At 52.3% G+C, this 11,939-nt stretch overlaps 1 protein-coding gene across 2 annotated transcripts in view; it reads left to right on the plus strand.

Moving 5' to 3' along the window:
- Window positions 1–11,939, plus strand: part of GAK (cyclin G associated kinase) — a 66,304-nt gene that overhangs the window by 46,708 nt on the left and 7,657 nt on the right. For both annotated transcript variants that reach the window (XM_008064002.1, XM_021715520.1), the window contains 6 exons: window positions 2,386–2,579; window positions 3,735–3,878; window positions 4,750–5,217; window positions 5,578–5,748; window positions 6,915–7,037; window positions 10,573–10,698. In XM_008064002.1, coding sequence (XP_008062193.1) covers window positions 2,386–2,579; window positions 3,735–3,878; window positions 4,750–5,217; window positions 5,578–5,748; window positions 6,915–7,037; window positions 10,573–10,698 — 1,226 coding nt within the window. The remainder of the gene's footprint in view (window positions 1–2,385; window positions 2,580–3,734; window positions 3,879–4,749; window positions 5,218–5,577; window positions 5,749–6,914; window positions 7,038–10,572; window positions 10,699–11,939) is intronic.

The raw sequence follows: 11,939 nt of genomic DNA on the forward strand, positions 1-11,939 counted from the left end.
GGGGGGGGGGGGGGGGGGGGGCTTGTCATGTGACTTAGGCAAGACTTAACCAACCCACCTACAAACCCTTTCTATAGTGGCATTAATCTGTTCATGTCCTAGTCACATCCCAGAAGCCCCGCCCCCCCATGTGTTCACTGGGTATTGAGGTTCCAGCACGTGAACTTGGGGAACACATGCAGACTGTTAGCAGTGCTTATCTGAATGTTCTGATTATGCAGAAATACGGCATCTTTGAAGCGTGCTTAGATCTGTATATTGTGTATGTTATACTTCTAAAGATAGATGACTCTAATGAGAAGAAAGCTTGTGACTTGACTTATGGGTGTAGGAAAGGGTGCTTATGACATGGGCAGTGTTGGTTTGCCGAGAGGTAACAGATGGGCCGTGAGGAGGAACTGGAGTGCTGTGGGCCCACAGCTCACAGAGCCTGAGGTGTGACAGGCCTGAGGCACCCGCCAAGGCGTGCGAGTGTTGGTGCAGGCGAGTGTTGGTTCAGGGTGGCAGTCATGACACAAATCAGCATTTTGAGCCAAACGTATCCAGCCCGTCTGTGCCCTGTTGGAGCCTGAGCATGCTGGGCCTGCCCCAGGGGCCTGGGATCATGTCCTCCCTAGGCTGGGCCTCTGGAGCTGCCAGCCCTGCTCATAGATCCTCATTGTTCCCTCAGTGTCATCTGGGTGAGCCAGCAGCCCCATGGGCAGTCTCTGGGGGCCAGCGGGGGGGGCGGCTGAGCCTGAGTGGCACCCAAGCCGCCTGCGGCCGTGTGTCCCCAGGAGTCGAGCCTACCTTACCTGTGCCCTGCCTGGACCCTCTGGCCTCCTTGTTGATGGCCGGACCCAGGCCTGCCCCACTGCAGCCACCATCTCCTGGCGGGGCCCTCGCTGACTTGCTGGAGCCTTTCCTGGTGCCCATCGGCCCTGTTACGGATCTCGCCATCCCTGTCTCTCCTCCGTCTTAGCTGTCCCACTGCTGAGCACACCATATTCTGACTGGCAACTAACACAGAAAGAGACTCTGGTGTGGAAGGAAGCCCACCTTGGCTTCAGCCGCGAACTCTGTGTGAGGTCAGATGCCACCCCTTAGGGCAGGCACCAGTGACTCTAGCTGTTCTCTCTCCTGCACAGAGGAGATGCTGTGTTTGGGGGTGGGGACGCAGAGGGGCAAACTGGGGGTCTTTACACATCAAAATCATGTGTGAAATCCCGAGAAGATATAATTGAAACCAGCATGATTGCCACCCCAGCAGCCACCTAGGCCTGTCTCTGTGCTCCCTCCCGTGCTGGGCCCTGCCTGGCTGCTGTTACCTAGATAGGCTTTGGCACCTGTCTCCTGGGAACTGGCTGCCACTCTTGTGTGTGTTTCTGTTGTTACTTTTTATACGTATAAAACTGAAGTGGGCGTGTAGAAATGTTCGGTGGCATAAGATGGACATTGGGGAGCCTGCTGCCCGCTGAAGGGCCAGGGTCATCCATGCAGCCTGAAGGTGTCAGACAGTTATAGGGAATGTGCAAGATGCCCTGGATTCCTGAAAGTGGCAGAGCCTTGAAACTGGGACGGTGAGTGAAATGGCAGCTGAGGTTTCAGCCTTCAGCTTATCTTGGTGCCTGTCTCCTGTGCCACTGGGCGTTTGGCGCCTGAGGCCCCAAGTTATCCTTCTACCTGCTCCCCAGTCTCTGCCCCCACAACTGAGCAGGGTGTGTCTGGAACCAGCATTGCCTTCTGGCCCCATGGTGGACACAGCTTCATTTCCCCCAGAATCTTGTTTAGTTCCTGGCTGTCGACTCTGGAGAACTTGGTTTTATGGGCATCTGTTAGCAGTGGGGTTGTTTTTTTTTTTTTGCCAGAGTGGACATCATCGTTTTTACAGAAAATGCATATAGGATTCCAGAGTATGTGACCAGAATGGCCTCAGAGGCCACAGTCCATGTGTGATGAGGGGTGAGGAACGGCCCCTGTCCTGGCGCTCCTGGGGGCTTCCTGAGAGAGCTGCCTGGGAGCAGGAATCACTAGCAATGTGGGCACCACCCCCCTTGCTCTGGTCACTCTGAACATATGACCTCCTGTGGACTTGAGGACACCTTGGACCCAGCCCTTGGCTCTTCCGCCTTTAGAAGGGTGAGGAAATCCCTGACATCTGAGGGGCTCTGGACCCTTCCTGTTGGAAGTCATGCACGCACCCTGTGGGCTCCTGGCCCTGTGAATTAATGGGTGCCAGCTCACACACCCCTGGACGTGGCAGGGGCAGGATGGTGGCTGTCTTGGATCTGCCCCAGCCCTTGCCACATGCTGCACCAGTTTGTCTGTGCATGTTTCTTCAGTGAGTTGCAATGACTTGCAGACTGCTGTGGGTCTTCCTGATGATGTCCACTGGTAACACTACAGGTATGACCTGGACGCGTGCGACATTCAGGAGAAGTACCCAGATTTATTTCAAGTGAACTTGGAGGTGGAAGTGGAGCCTAGGGACAGGCCGAGCCGTGAGGCTCCACCGTGGGAAAACTCGAGCATGCGGGGACTGAACCCCAAAATCCTTTTTTCCAGCCGAGAGGAGCAGCAAGACATTCTGTCTAAGTTTGGTAAGACCCCACAGGTCTCTATATGCACTTGCCAGTGGCCCAGTCCTGGAATGTGTCACCATGGTAAGACCTCCCCTCCCCCACAGCCTGGCTTTGCAGGGCTAGGGTGGCATGCCAGGTGCCGTGCTCAGGCTCTATGCTGCTAAGCTGCAGGAAGTTCCAGAAACTCCTGTTGCTGGACTTTGGACAGTGCCACCAGCTAGGGAAGGAAGGAGCCCGGGAGCTGTGGTTTCCGAGCCTTTGTAAAGTGTGTGCAGCCATGGCACCTCCCACAGCCCCACGCGGCACCTGGGCTGCCTGCTGCCCCCAAGCAGGGAAATCTGGGCCTCTCATCTGAGAAGGGTCAGAGACAGAAACGCAGTGTCCTGGAGCAATGCAGGGTTTGCCCTGCAAGTGCATTTGGGTCCTGTTGCCTCTGGTCCCTGCCACACCACATCCATTCTAAACGAGACCTTTGTCTCGTACCTGCTGAACCAGCACATGGGCGTGATGTGGCAGAGCCCTTATTCCTGTGGGTGGCCCCGTTAGCGAGCTTGTCTATCCTGGTTTCAGGCCAATTTTAAAAAGGTAGTACAGGAAGCACATTGGCAGTTAGGGTTTGGGATGCAGTCTGCTGGCCACACATGCTTTTCTTCATGTTCTTGGTTTGCATTTTCCACCTTTTCTCATACGAGGATAGTTAAGTATCCTTGAAAGGGGTGTGAGTACATGTGCACACATGTGCTATGCATGTGTATGTATGATGTATGCATGTATGTGGGGTGTGTGCTGTGTGCCATGTATGCGTACATGTGTGTATGTGCGTTTGTGTCATTTAATATGAGCAGGCTTGAATGTGTGTGCATTTGAGTGGTATGTGGCATATGCATGCCTGTGTTGTGTGTGGTGTATATATGTGCATATGTGTGTGTGCTGTGCATGTATGTACACACATATGACCCAGAGCAGCTTCTGAGTGGACAGTGGGCATCTGTTCACAGAGGGGACCTTCTCCCTCAGGAAGCCTCATGGCACTGGCATGGCGTCCTGGCAATCTGGCATCAGGGACCATGAGAGCACCACCCACCCTACTGCGTACTCAGCTCTGGGGCTCAGTGCTGCCAGAGACCGCTGGTGGAGGTGGGTGTGTGCCCTGATGCCCCCCTTCTCCTGCAGGGAAGCCAGAGCTCCCCCGGCAGCCCGGCTCCACAGCACAGTATGACGCTGGAGCAGGCTCTCCAGACACCGAGCCCACGGACTCGGACTCGCCGCAGAGCAGCACAGATGCCCGCTGCTTCCTGCATACACTAGATTGGCAGGGTAGGCAGCTGGGTCCTGCACCCTCGGTGGGGGTCAGGCAGGGTTTGGGGGTGCTAGGGGCTGGGTGAGTTGTCTTGGAGGTTGGATGTGGGTGGAACCGGGGCTTCCTCAGGGATCTGCACCACCACCCCCCCTCGGCCTGTCGTCCAGTGGCTCACAAGCTCAGAGTAGTTTTCATATCATTTGAAGGCTGAAAAAGAAAGAAGTCCACAAACCTAAAATGACTGACCCCGGCCCTTTATCGAAGTCTGGGGTGTGGCTTTGAGGGGCAGGTACACAGGCCCTATCCACAGGGTCTCTGGGCAGGAGAGGAGCTAGCAGAGAGACCACCAGATCCCATCCCTTCCCAGGGGTTCCCACACCAGTCTCTGTTTATACCCTAGCTCAATTGCTTCAACCAAACACCTAGGTGTTACCACCCTGACCTGTCATCCCCAGACAGGCATCCCAAGGGGCATCACTGCACCTGCTGTCACAGCCCCCTCAGCTAGCCCAGCAAGGCCATCCCTCCTCCTGCACCTCTTCTCAGTGCTCCTTCCCTAGGTGTGTGCTATCCCCCAGGGTACTGTGGTATGTCCCCCTAGCCTGAGTTCCCAGAGGCCCTGACTGAGGCATGTGCAGAGAGAAGCAGGTGGGTCCTTGAGGCAGAAGCTGGGGCTAGAAGAAAGCCTCAGGAAGCCTCAAGAAGTTTCTGTGGTCATCAGCTGAATGCCCTGGGCCGGTGGGTGCTAAGATGGTCTGCAGGTGTGATCTCTGGTGCTGACCGCAACCCCGTGAGGCCACTGGTCTGGGCTCTGCCAAGAGCGTCCATGTAACTTCAGCCCCATCCACGTGTGGATCTAGCAGCCTGTGGTTTGGTTTCTTTTCACAGAGGAGAAAGAATCTGAGGCCGGTGCAGAAAACCCCTCCAAGGAGAGTGAGTCTGTCTTGATCGAGGACAGAGAGGACAGTGATGCATCAGAGGAAGAGTCACCAATCTCCAGTGAGGGCCAGGAGCCAGGGGCCGAGGAGGACAGGGTGGGCCTGGCAGCCAGGACGAGCCAGCAGGACTTGGTGCAGGATGTGGGGACGGTGGCCACACCAGAGCCCACACAAGAAGATAGCGTCGACCTCCTGGGGCTGCACTCAGAGGCGGATACAGGGCTGGTGCCCCCCTCACAGGCCTGCGGGGCCGCCTCCAGCAACACTGACCTGCTCAGCCGCCTCCTTGGGTCCCCTGAGGCTGTTCCTGAAGGACCCCCAGACGATCTGCTCAGCAGCGAGACCCCACTACTCCTGGCAGGCCCAGCTGCTGCCCCGAGTACACACAGCACCCCGCGAGGGGAACCCCCTGCCCCGGGTACGCATTTATGTTCCCATGGGAAACCTGCTTCGCAGTGAATGAGTGATGAGGTTTAGTCATTATTGCCACGTAGACATCTTGGAGGCACCTGAAGGAAGGGAATGGATCCCTGTGTCCTCACAGAAGCAGCCTTGGTCCCTGTACAGGTGACTGGTTCCGCTGCCTGCCTGAGCACATGAGCTGGAAGCCACAGCTCTTCCTGGCTGGGAAGGCTGTCCTGATTGAGGCTTTGGGAGGGGGGGCTTCCCTGGAGAGGGAGCTGTGTGGCCTGCCAGATAGCAGCCTGACTCCCTGAGGGGCAGCGCTTCTGACAGGAGGGGGGCTGAACTTTCTTCCCTGTCCCTACCTGTCCTGCAGTTGACCCCTTCGACCCGCTGCTGCTGTCCTCAGACTCCAACACCCAGCCCTGCTCCAAGCCTGATCCCTTTGGCGAGTTTCTCCATTCAGACTCTGGGGCCACCCTGCCTGTCTTCCCATCCACCCACAGCGCCCCGCCCCCATCCTGTGGTGCGGACTTCCTGCACTTGGGTAAGCGCCTTCTGCAGTGCATCTGCGTCCAGGGAGCCAAGGTTTCCACAGCTCTGCTGGGTCCGGGAGTTTCTGCTCCACATGGCCTCCTTCCTTAGGACAGAGCCGTGGTCTTGGGAGGTGGCGGAGCTGGTCCGTGGCCTCCTGAACTCTGGGCAAGGCCCCTGGGTAGCCTTCCCAGTGGCCCAAGCCTTCTTGAGACCCTGCAGGAGGCCTGCGGGTTTAGGACAGACACTGCTGCCTGTGCTGTCTTCTCCAAATCGCTCCTAGACTTGGAACAGGTGCTGGATCCCTACAGTACCCCTGCCATGCATGACCCACCCACGAGTGGCTCTCAAGGCCCATGCCACAGCAAGGCTTCTCTGGGCCCTGGGACTGTGGCCATGAGTAGGGACAACCACCTGTACCCATATCGTGTGTGTGGCCAAGAATCAGGGAGTCAGAGGGTCGGGTGGTTGGGGAGATGGGGTCCAGGAAGCTGGTGTGGGTAGGTGTGCAGTAAGAGGGCTTCAGGCAGGTGTCTCCGTGGGTAGAAAGCCAGGCTTCAGGTACAGCGTGGCTTGTTCAGACAGAACCTGCAGTGCCTGCCAGGGGAGGGACTGAGCTGCTCTCCCACCGTGATCCTAGGGAAAGAGTTTGGGTTCTTTCTTCCCAGGAGACCACAGTGACTATTGTGGAATGGCCTGTGGGTGGCAGTGTGGAGCACAGCTTTGCAGCATTGGGGTGGGCACCTACGGAGGGTGCAGTGTGGCCAGTGCCAGGGCAGACAGGACTCACTGGGACCCTGGGGAGGGGTACCAAGTGTGGCCACAGGTCCTATGTTCCACTGGAAGGCAGCTTAGTCATTGTCTACACTACGGCAGGCTCCACTGGGTTTTAGGAGTAGCAGGCTGGCAGGCTCTGGGGGCTCCATAAGAAAGAGAGAGAGGCCAGTCAGTGCCTCCACTCTGACTGTCAGTCCTACTTGGGATAGTGTGAGATGTTGGCCACTGGGTACCCTGAGCACAGCCCCGCTCCAGCAAAGGTGGCTATGCCACATCCCTCGGGGCTGTGTGCTTGACTGGGATTTGAGAGCATGGGGAGAAAGAGTGACAGGGTGATCCTAGGCCAGGAAGAGTGGGAACCACAGACACCAGTCATGCTCTCTTTCGGTACCTTCTTCTCAGGGGATCTGCCAGTGGAGCCTGGCAAGGTGACAACCTCTTCCAGCCACCCAGATCTGCTGGGAGGATGGGATGCCTGGGCAGAGCCTGCCACACCCAGGCCAGCACCCATGGTGGCTGCTGAAGGTATGACTGCCAGCTCAACCCAGGGCGGGCACCTGCTTGGCCTTGCAGTCTTTCTCCATTTCACATGTGATGTGCCCATGACAAGATCCCCCCCACCCAGAAAAGGAAAGAGAGATTGGGGTGCTCGGCCTTTTGCTGGTTCTGCACACAGGTGACTGTGGCAGTTGCCATACCCTCACTCACTTGCTCGTGACTGGAGTCACACACATGCTGAGAGACTGTGACCCAGTGCTGTGGCCATCTGAGTGTATCAGTGCCCACTTCCATATGGGTCCCCTTTCTCCCTTCCTTTCTTTAGGGCATGTGTACTTTATAACACGGTTTCATGCCTTGCTCGCTATTAACTGCCTGGAGCTTTCTCCTGTAATGCACCTTGGCATTTCTCGTGTCCCGTGGCTATTCTGTGCTTCTGAAGGAGAGTGTGAGGAGTGCAACTGGCTCCTGCGTGTCCTGTTGGTGCCACAGTCCATGCCACCATCCTGCCAGGGATGTGAGCAGTATGGAGCAGTTCTGTTTGTGAGCATTTGTCCTTCTCACACACCCATGGTTCCATCCTTCCGGGAAAGTTCTGGTAGGCGAAAGTGTTTGTCCAGCACAGTCAGATTTACAGGACACCTGGAGATGCTACAGGTTCCAAATACCTCAGTAAAGCCAGTCACACATGTTTCTTGATATCCCAGTGCATATGTGTTATGTTTGTACCATACTGTATAGTCTAGTAAGTGTGCAGGGACATTATGTCTGCAAAAATACATACTTTTTAAAGATGTGGGGTACAATTCAGGGTACATAAGTGGTCATTATACAGGTAAAGTTTAGGCCTCCCTTCAATCCCCACTTTGCCTGGTTTGAGATCGGGTACCCTTATTATTATGTACTCCACCCCACCCCTGGCAGTGTCCTCGTACTACCAATCTCTTTCTTTTAGTATTATGGTAAATGTTCAGAGTCTGCCTACAAGTGAGGACATGTGGTACTCAGATCTTTATTTCTGTGATAGATCACTGAATATTATAAACTGTAAATCCATCCAAGTTGCTGCGAAGTCCGTAATTTTGTTTTTCTTTATGGCTGCATAATATTCCATCATGTTTATGTACCACATTTTCTTTATCCAGTCCACTTTTGATGGTCAACATGGTTGGATCCATGTTTTTGCTATTGTGAATAATGCAATAAACATGTACAGGTGTCTTTTTTGTAGAATGATTTGAGTTTCTCTGGGTATATTCCCAGAAGGGGGATTGCTGTGTCATATGGAAGGTTGGTTTTTAGATTTTTTGTAGAATTCACCACACTGTTTTCCACAGAGGTGATACTAGCTTACATTCCCACCAATAATGTAGAAACATTCCTTTTTCTCCACATCCTCACCAGCATCTGTTGTTTTTTGAGTTATTAATGATAGCCATCCTGACTGGAGTTTAGGTGTTATGTATCTGAGTATGGTTTTAATTTGCATTTCTTTGATGATTAGAGAGACTGAGCATTTTTTCATGTATCTGTTGGCTGCTCATATGTTTTCTTTTGAGAAGTGTCTGTTCATATCTTTTGCCCACTTTTTAATAGGGTTGTTCGTTTTTTCCCTTTTGGTGCATTTGAATTCCTTACAGATACTGAATGTTAGGCCTTTCTTAGATATATAGTTGTCAAATATTTTTTCCCATTCGGTGGACTGTCTCTCCATTCTCTTGATAGTTTCTTTTGCTTTTCACTTTGATGAGGTCCCACTTGTCTATCTTATCTTTTATGGCATTCGATTTTGGAGAATTGATCAAGAATTGGTTGCCTACTCCAGTGTGCCTAAGAGTGTTTCCTAGATTTTCTTCTAGGATTTTTATAGTTTGAGGCTTTACATTTGGGCCTTGATCCATTCAGAGTTGATTTTTGTGTGTGGTGACAGGGGCCCGGTTTTAATCTTCTGCATGTGGTCACCTGGTTTTCCCAGCACCATTTACTGAATAGGTTCTCCTCTTCCCAGTGGTTTTTGGTGGAGGCTTTGTCAAAGATGAGTTGATTGCGAAATTGAGGTTTCACTTCCAGAATCTCTATCCTGGTCTGTGTGACTGTTCTTGTACTAATACCAGATTGTTTTGATTATTATAGCCTTCTAGTGGAGTTTAAAGTCTGGAAGTAAGATACCTCCTGCTTTGTTTCTTTTGATAAGGATTTTTTTGGTTATTCTTGGTCCTCGTTTCCATATGAATTTCTGTTTTGTTGTTTCCAGATCTGAGAAAAATGACATTGGTAATTTAATGGGTATTGCATTAAATCTGTAGATTGCCTTTGGTAGGATGGACATTGTAACAATGTTAGTTCTTCCAATTCATGAATATGAACTGTTTTTCCATTTGTTTGTGTCTTTGATTTTTTTTAGCAGTGTTTTGTAGTTTTCATTATAAAGGTCTTTCATTTCTCTGGTTAGAAGATGCTAAGGTATTTCATTTTTTTTTAATGGCTATTTTGAATGGGATTGTGCTTTTTATTTGGTTCTTTGTCTGTCTGTTGTTGGTGTATAAGAAAACTACCTACAAAAAAAAAACAAACCCTGGACCAGATGGCTTTCTAGTGGAATTCTACAAAACATGTAAGGAAGAGCTGATATTGATCCTATTGAAAGTATTCCAAGCAATTAAGAAAGACAGAACCCTTCCCAAATCATTTTATGAAGCTAGCATCACATTGATACCCAAACCAGTAAAGATCCAACAAAGAAAGAGAATCAAAGGCCAGTTTCCCTGATGAACATAGATGCAAAAATCCTCAACAAGATTCTAGTAAATTAGGCCAGGCTTGGTGGCTTAGCCTGTAATCCTAGCACTTTGGGAGCCCGAGGCGAGTGGATTGCCTGAGCCTGCGGGTTCAAGACCCACCCGGGCAACTTGGCGAGACCTCGTCTCTACAATAAATCAAAAATTAGCCAGGCATAGTAGCACGCGCCTGTAGTTCTGGCTACTTGGAAGGCTGAGGCAGAAGGTTTGCCAGAGCCCAGCAGGTCGAGGCTGCAGCGGCCAGGGGTGTGCCACTGCACTCCAGTCTGGGTGACAGAATGAGACTCCAACTCAAAAAAATAAAAAGATTCTAGCAAACTGGATCCAGCAACATATCTCAAAAATCATCCACTGTGACCAAGTAGGCGTCATCCCTGGAATTCAGGGTTTGGTTCATGACTGTGTGGTATTTCATCCTGTGGCTGTACAGTAATTTACCCAGCTGTTTCATAATTTAATACTTAGAATTTTCTCAAATTTGCATATGATGAAGAATGTCATGAAGAGCATTCACATTTTAGATGGATTCCAGGAAGTATTACAGAATCAGAATGATGTCAACATCTTCTGGTTCCTGGTAGAAACTGAGCCTGTTTTCCACAAGGAGCAACGGGTGTGGTGGCGGCTTCCCACAGTGTGTGCGGGTCTCATGTGCGCTTCCGCGTCTTCTCAGAGCTATACTGGTGCTGGCAGAAGGAAGGAGAGGTCCTGGAAGGGTGTTACACTCGAAGCGGCACTTCTAACTTGCCGTACCCCTTCTCCAGGCCGCATTTTCCCTCCAGGAGGTCAGCCAGCCCCTTCCGGCCCTCAGCCCAGCTGGACCAAGTCTCAGAGCCTGGACCCATTTGCCAACCTCGGCGACCTCAGTGACCTCAGCTCCAGCCTCCAAGGTAACACAGAGGGCACATCCAGGGTGTGATAGGTTTGTGTTTTTTCCTAGAGGTTTGTTCTTGTCTGCCTGACTCTGAGCTGCCTCAGGGTGAGGTTTTTGCCTTTGTTCACTGAGGCCCTGGAACCCAGAGCACAGTGACCCAGGAGCACAAGGTGTCTACTTCTGACAAGCCAAATTTCAGATTTGCTAAAACTGGTGCTGCTGCCTGCCCTTGCTGTGTCATGGTGCATGCTCTGTCCCACTTGAGGGACCAGGGCCATCTAAGAAGTGGGGTCTCTGCATGGAAGTGGGGCATGGCTGGCTCTGACCTGGCTCTGCCTGGCTGCTGAGATGTTACGCACACTGGCCAAGGGGGAGCCACTGGACGGAGCTGCCACCCTCCCCAGTCCTGCTTCTGTGTCTGCCACAGGCCTAGCCCACATGCCACAGTCCTTGCATCTCCTTGAGCTGATGTGACATACCATGGGCTCTTGGGCTTTCTCTTTGGAATGCATCTCTCTGGGGTCCCTGTGGTTCCTCTGTCTGCAGTGTCCCTTCCAGTAGCTTCTGAGAAAAAGTATGAGGGCATAATTATTATCTAAGTGTTCCTTGACTGTCGGGTGGGCATGAGGACTTCCAGGTTGGAAATCTCAGCTCTCTGGTGCTGTTAGTGCTGGTGGCTGCTGGGCAACTCTGTCATCTAGCCCCTGGTTGTGGCATCTCCTCCCACCAGAGCCTAGAGGGCTATGCTGGGCTCTCCCTATATATAGTCCCACCCAGGTGCCTCACCTTCCTCAGCTCTGGGAATATCCTTGGCCTGTCTCTTTAATTTCCTTCCTCTCCTTTTCCTAATTCTCTTGAATTCTTGCAAGCAAGTGTGTATCTCCAGGGCTGGTGTCTACTCCTTGTCTCTTCCCTCCTCTCTGTTACCTTGTGATCTCCATTGTGTCTCTGCTCTTGAGATCTTGTAGTGAGCTTTCATTCTGTTACCATGTAGTGAAGTCCCAAGAGTTTTTCATTCTTTGAATACTTTTTAAAAAAAATTAGTAGCCGGGCTCGGTGGCTCAACCTATAATCCCGCGCCTTTGGGAGGCCGAGGTGAGTGGATTGCCTGAGCCCGCGGGTTCGAGACCCGCCTGGGCAGCGAGACCTCATCTCTACAATAAATCAAAAAATCAGCCGGGCATGGTAGCGCATGCCTGTAATTCCGGCTACTTGGAAGGCTGAGGCAGAAGGATCGCTGGAACCCAGCAGGCGAGG

The sequence above is a fragment of the Carlito syrichta genome, unplaced genomic scaffold (assembly GCF_000164805.1).
Source record: "Carlito syrichta isolate Samal-C Ts95f unplaced genomic scaffold, Tarsius_syrichta-2.0.1 Scaffold307178, whole genome shotgun sequence".
NCBI classification, from domain to species: Eukaryota; Metazoa; Chordata; class Mammalia; order Primates; family Tarsiidae; genus Carlito; species Carlito syrichta.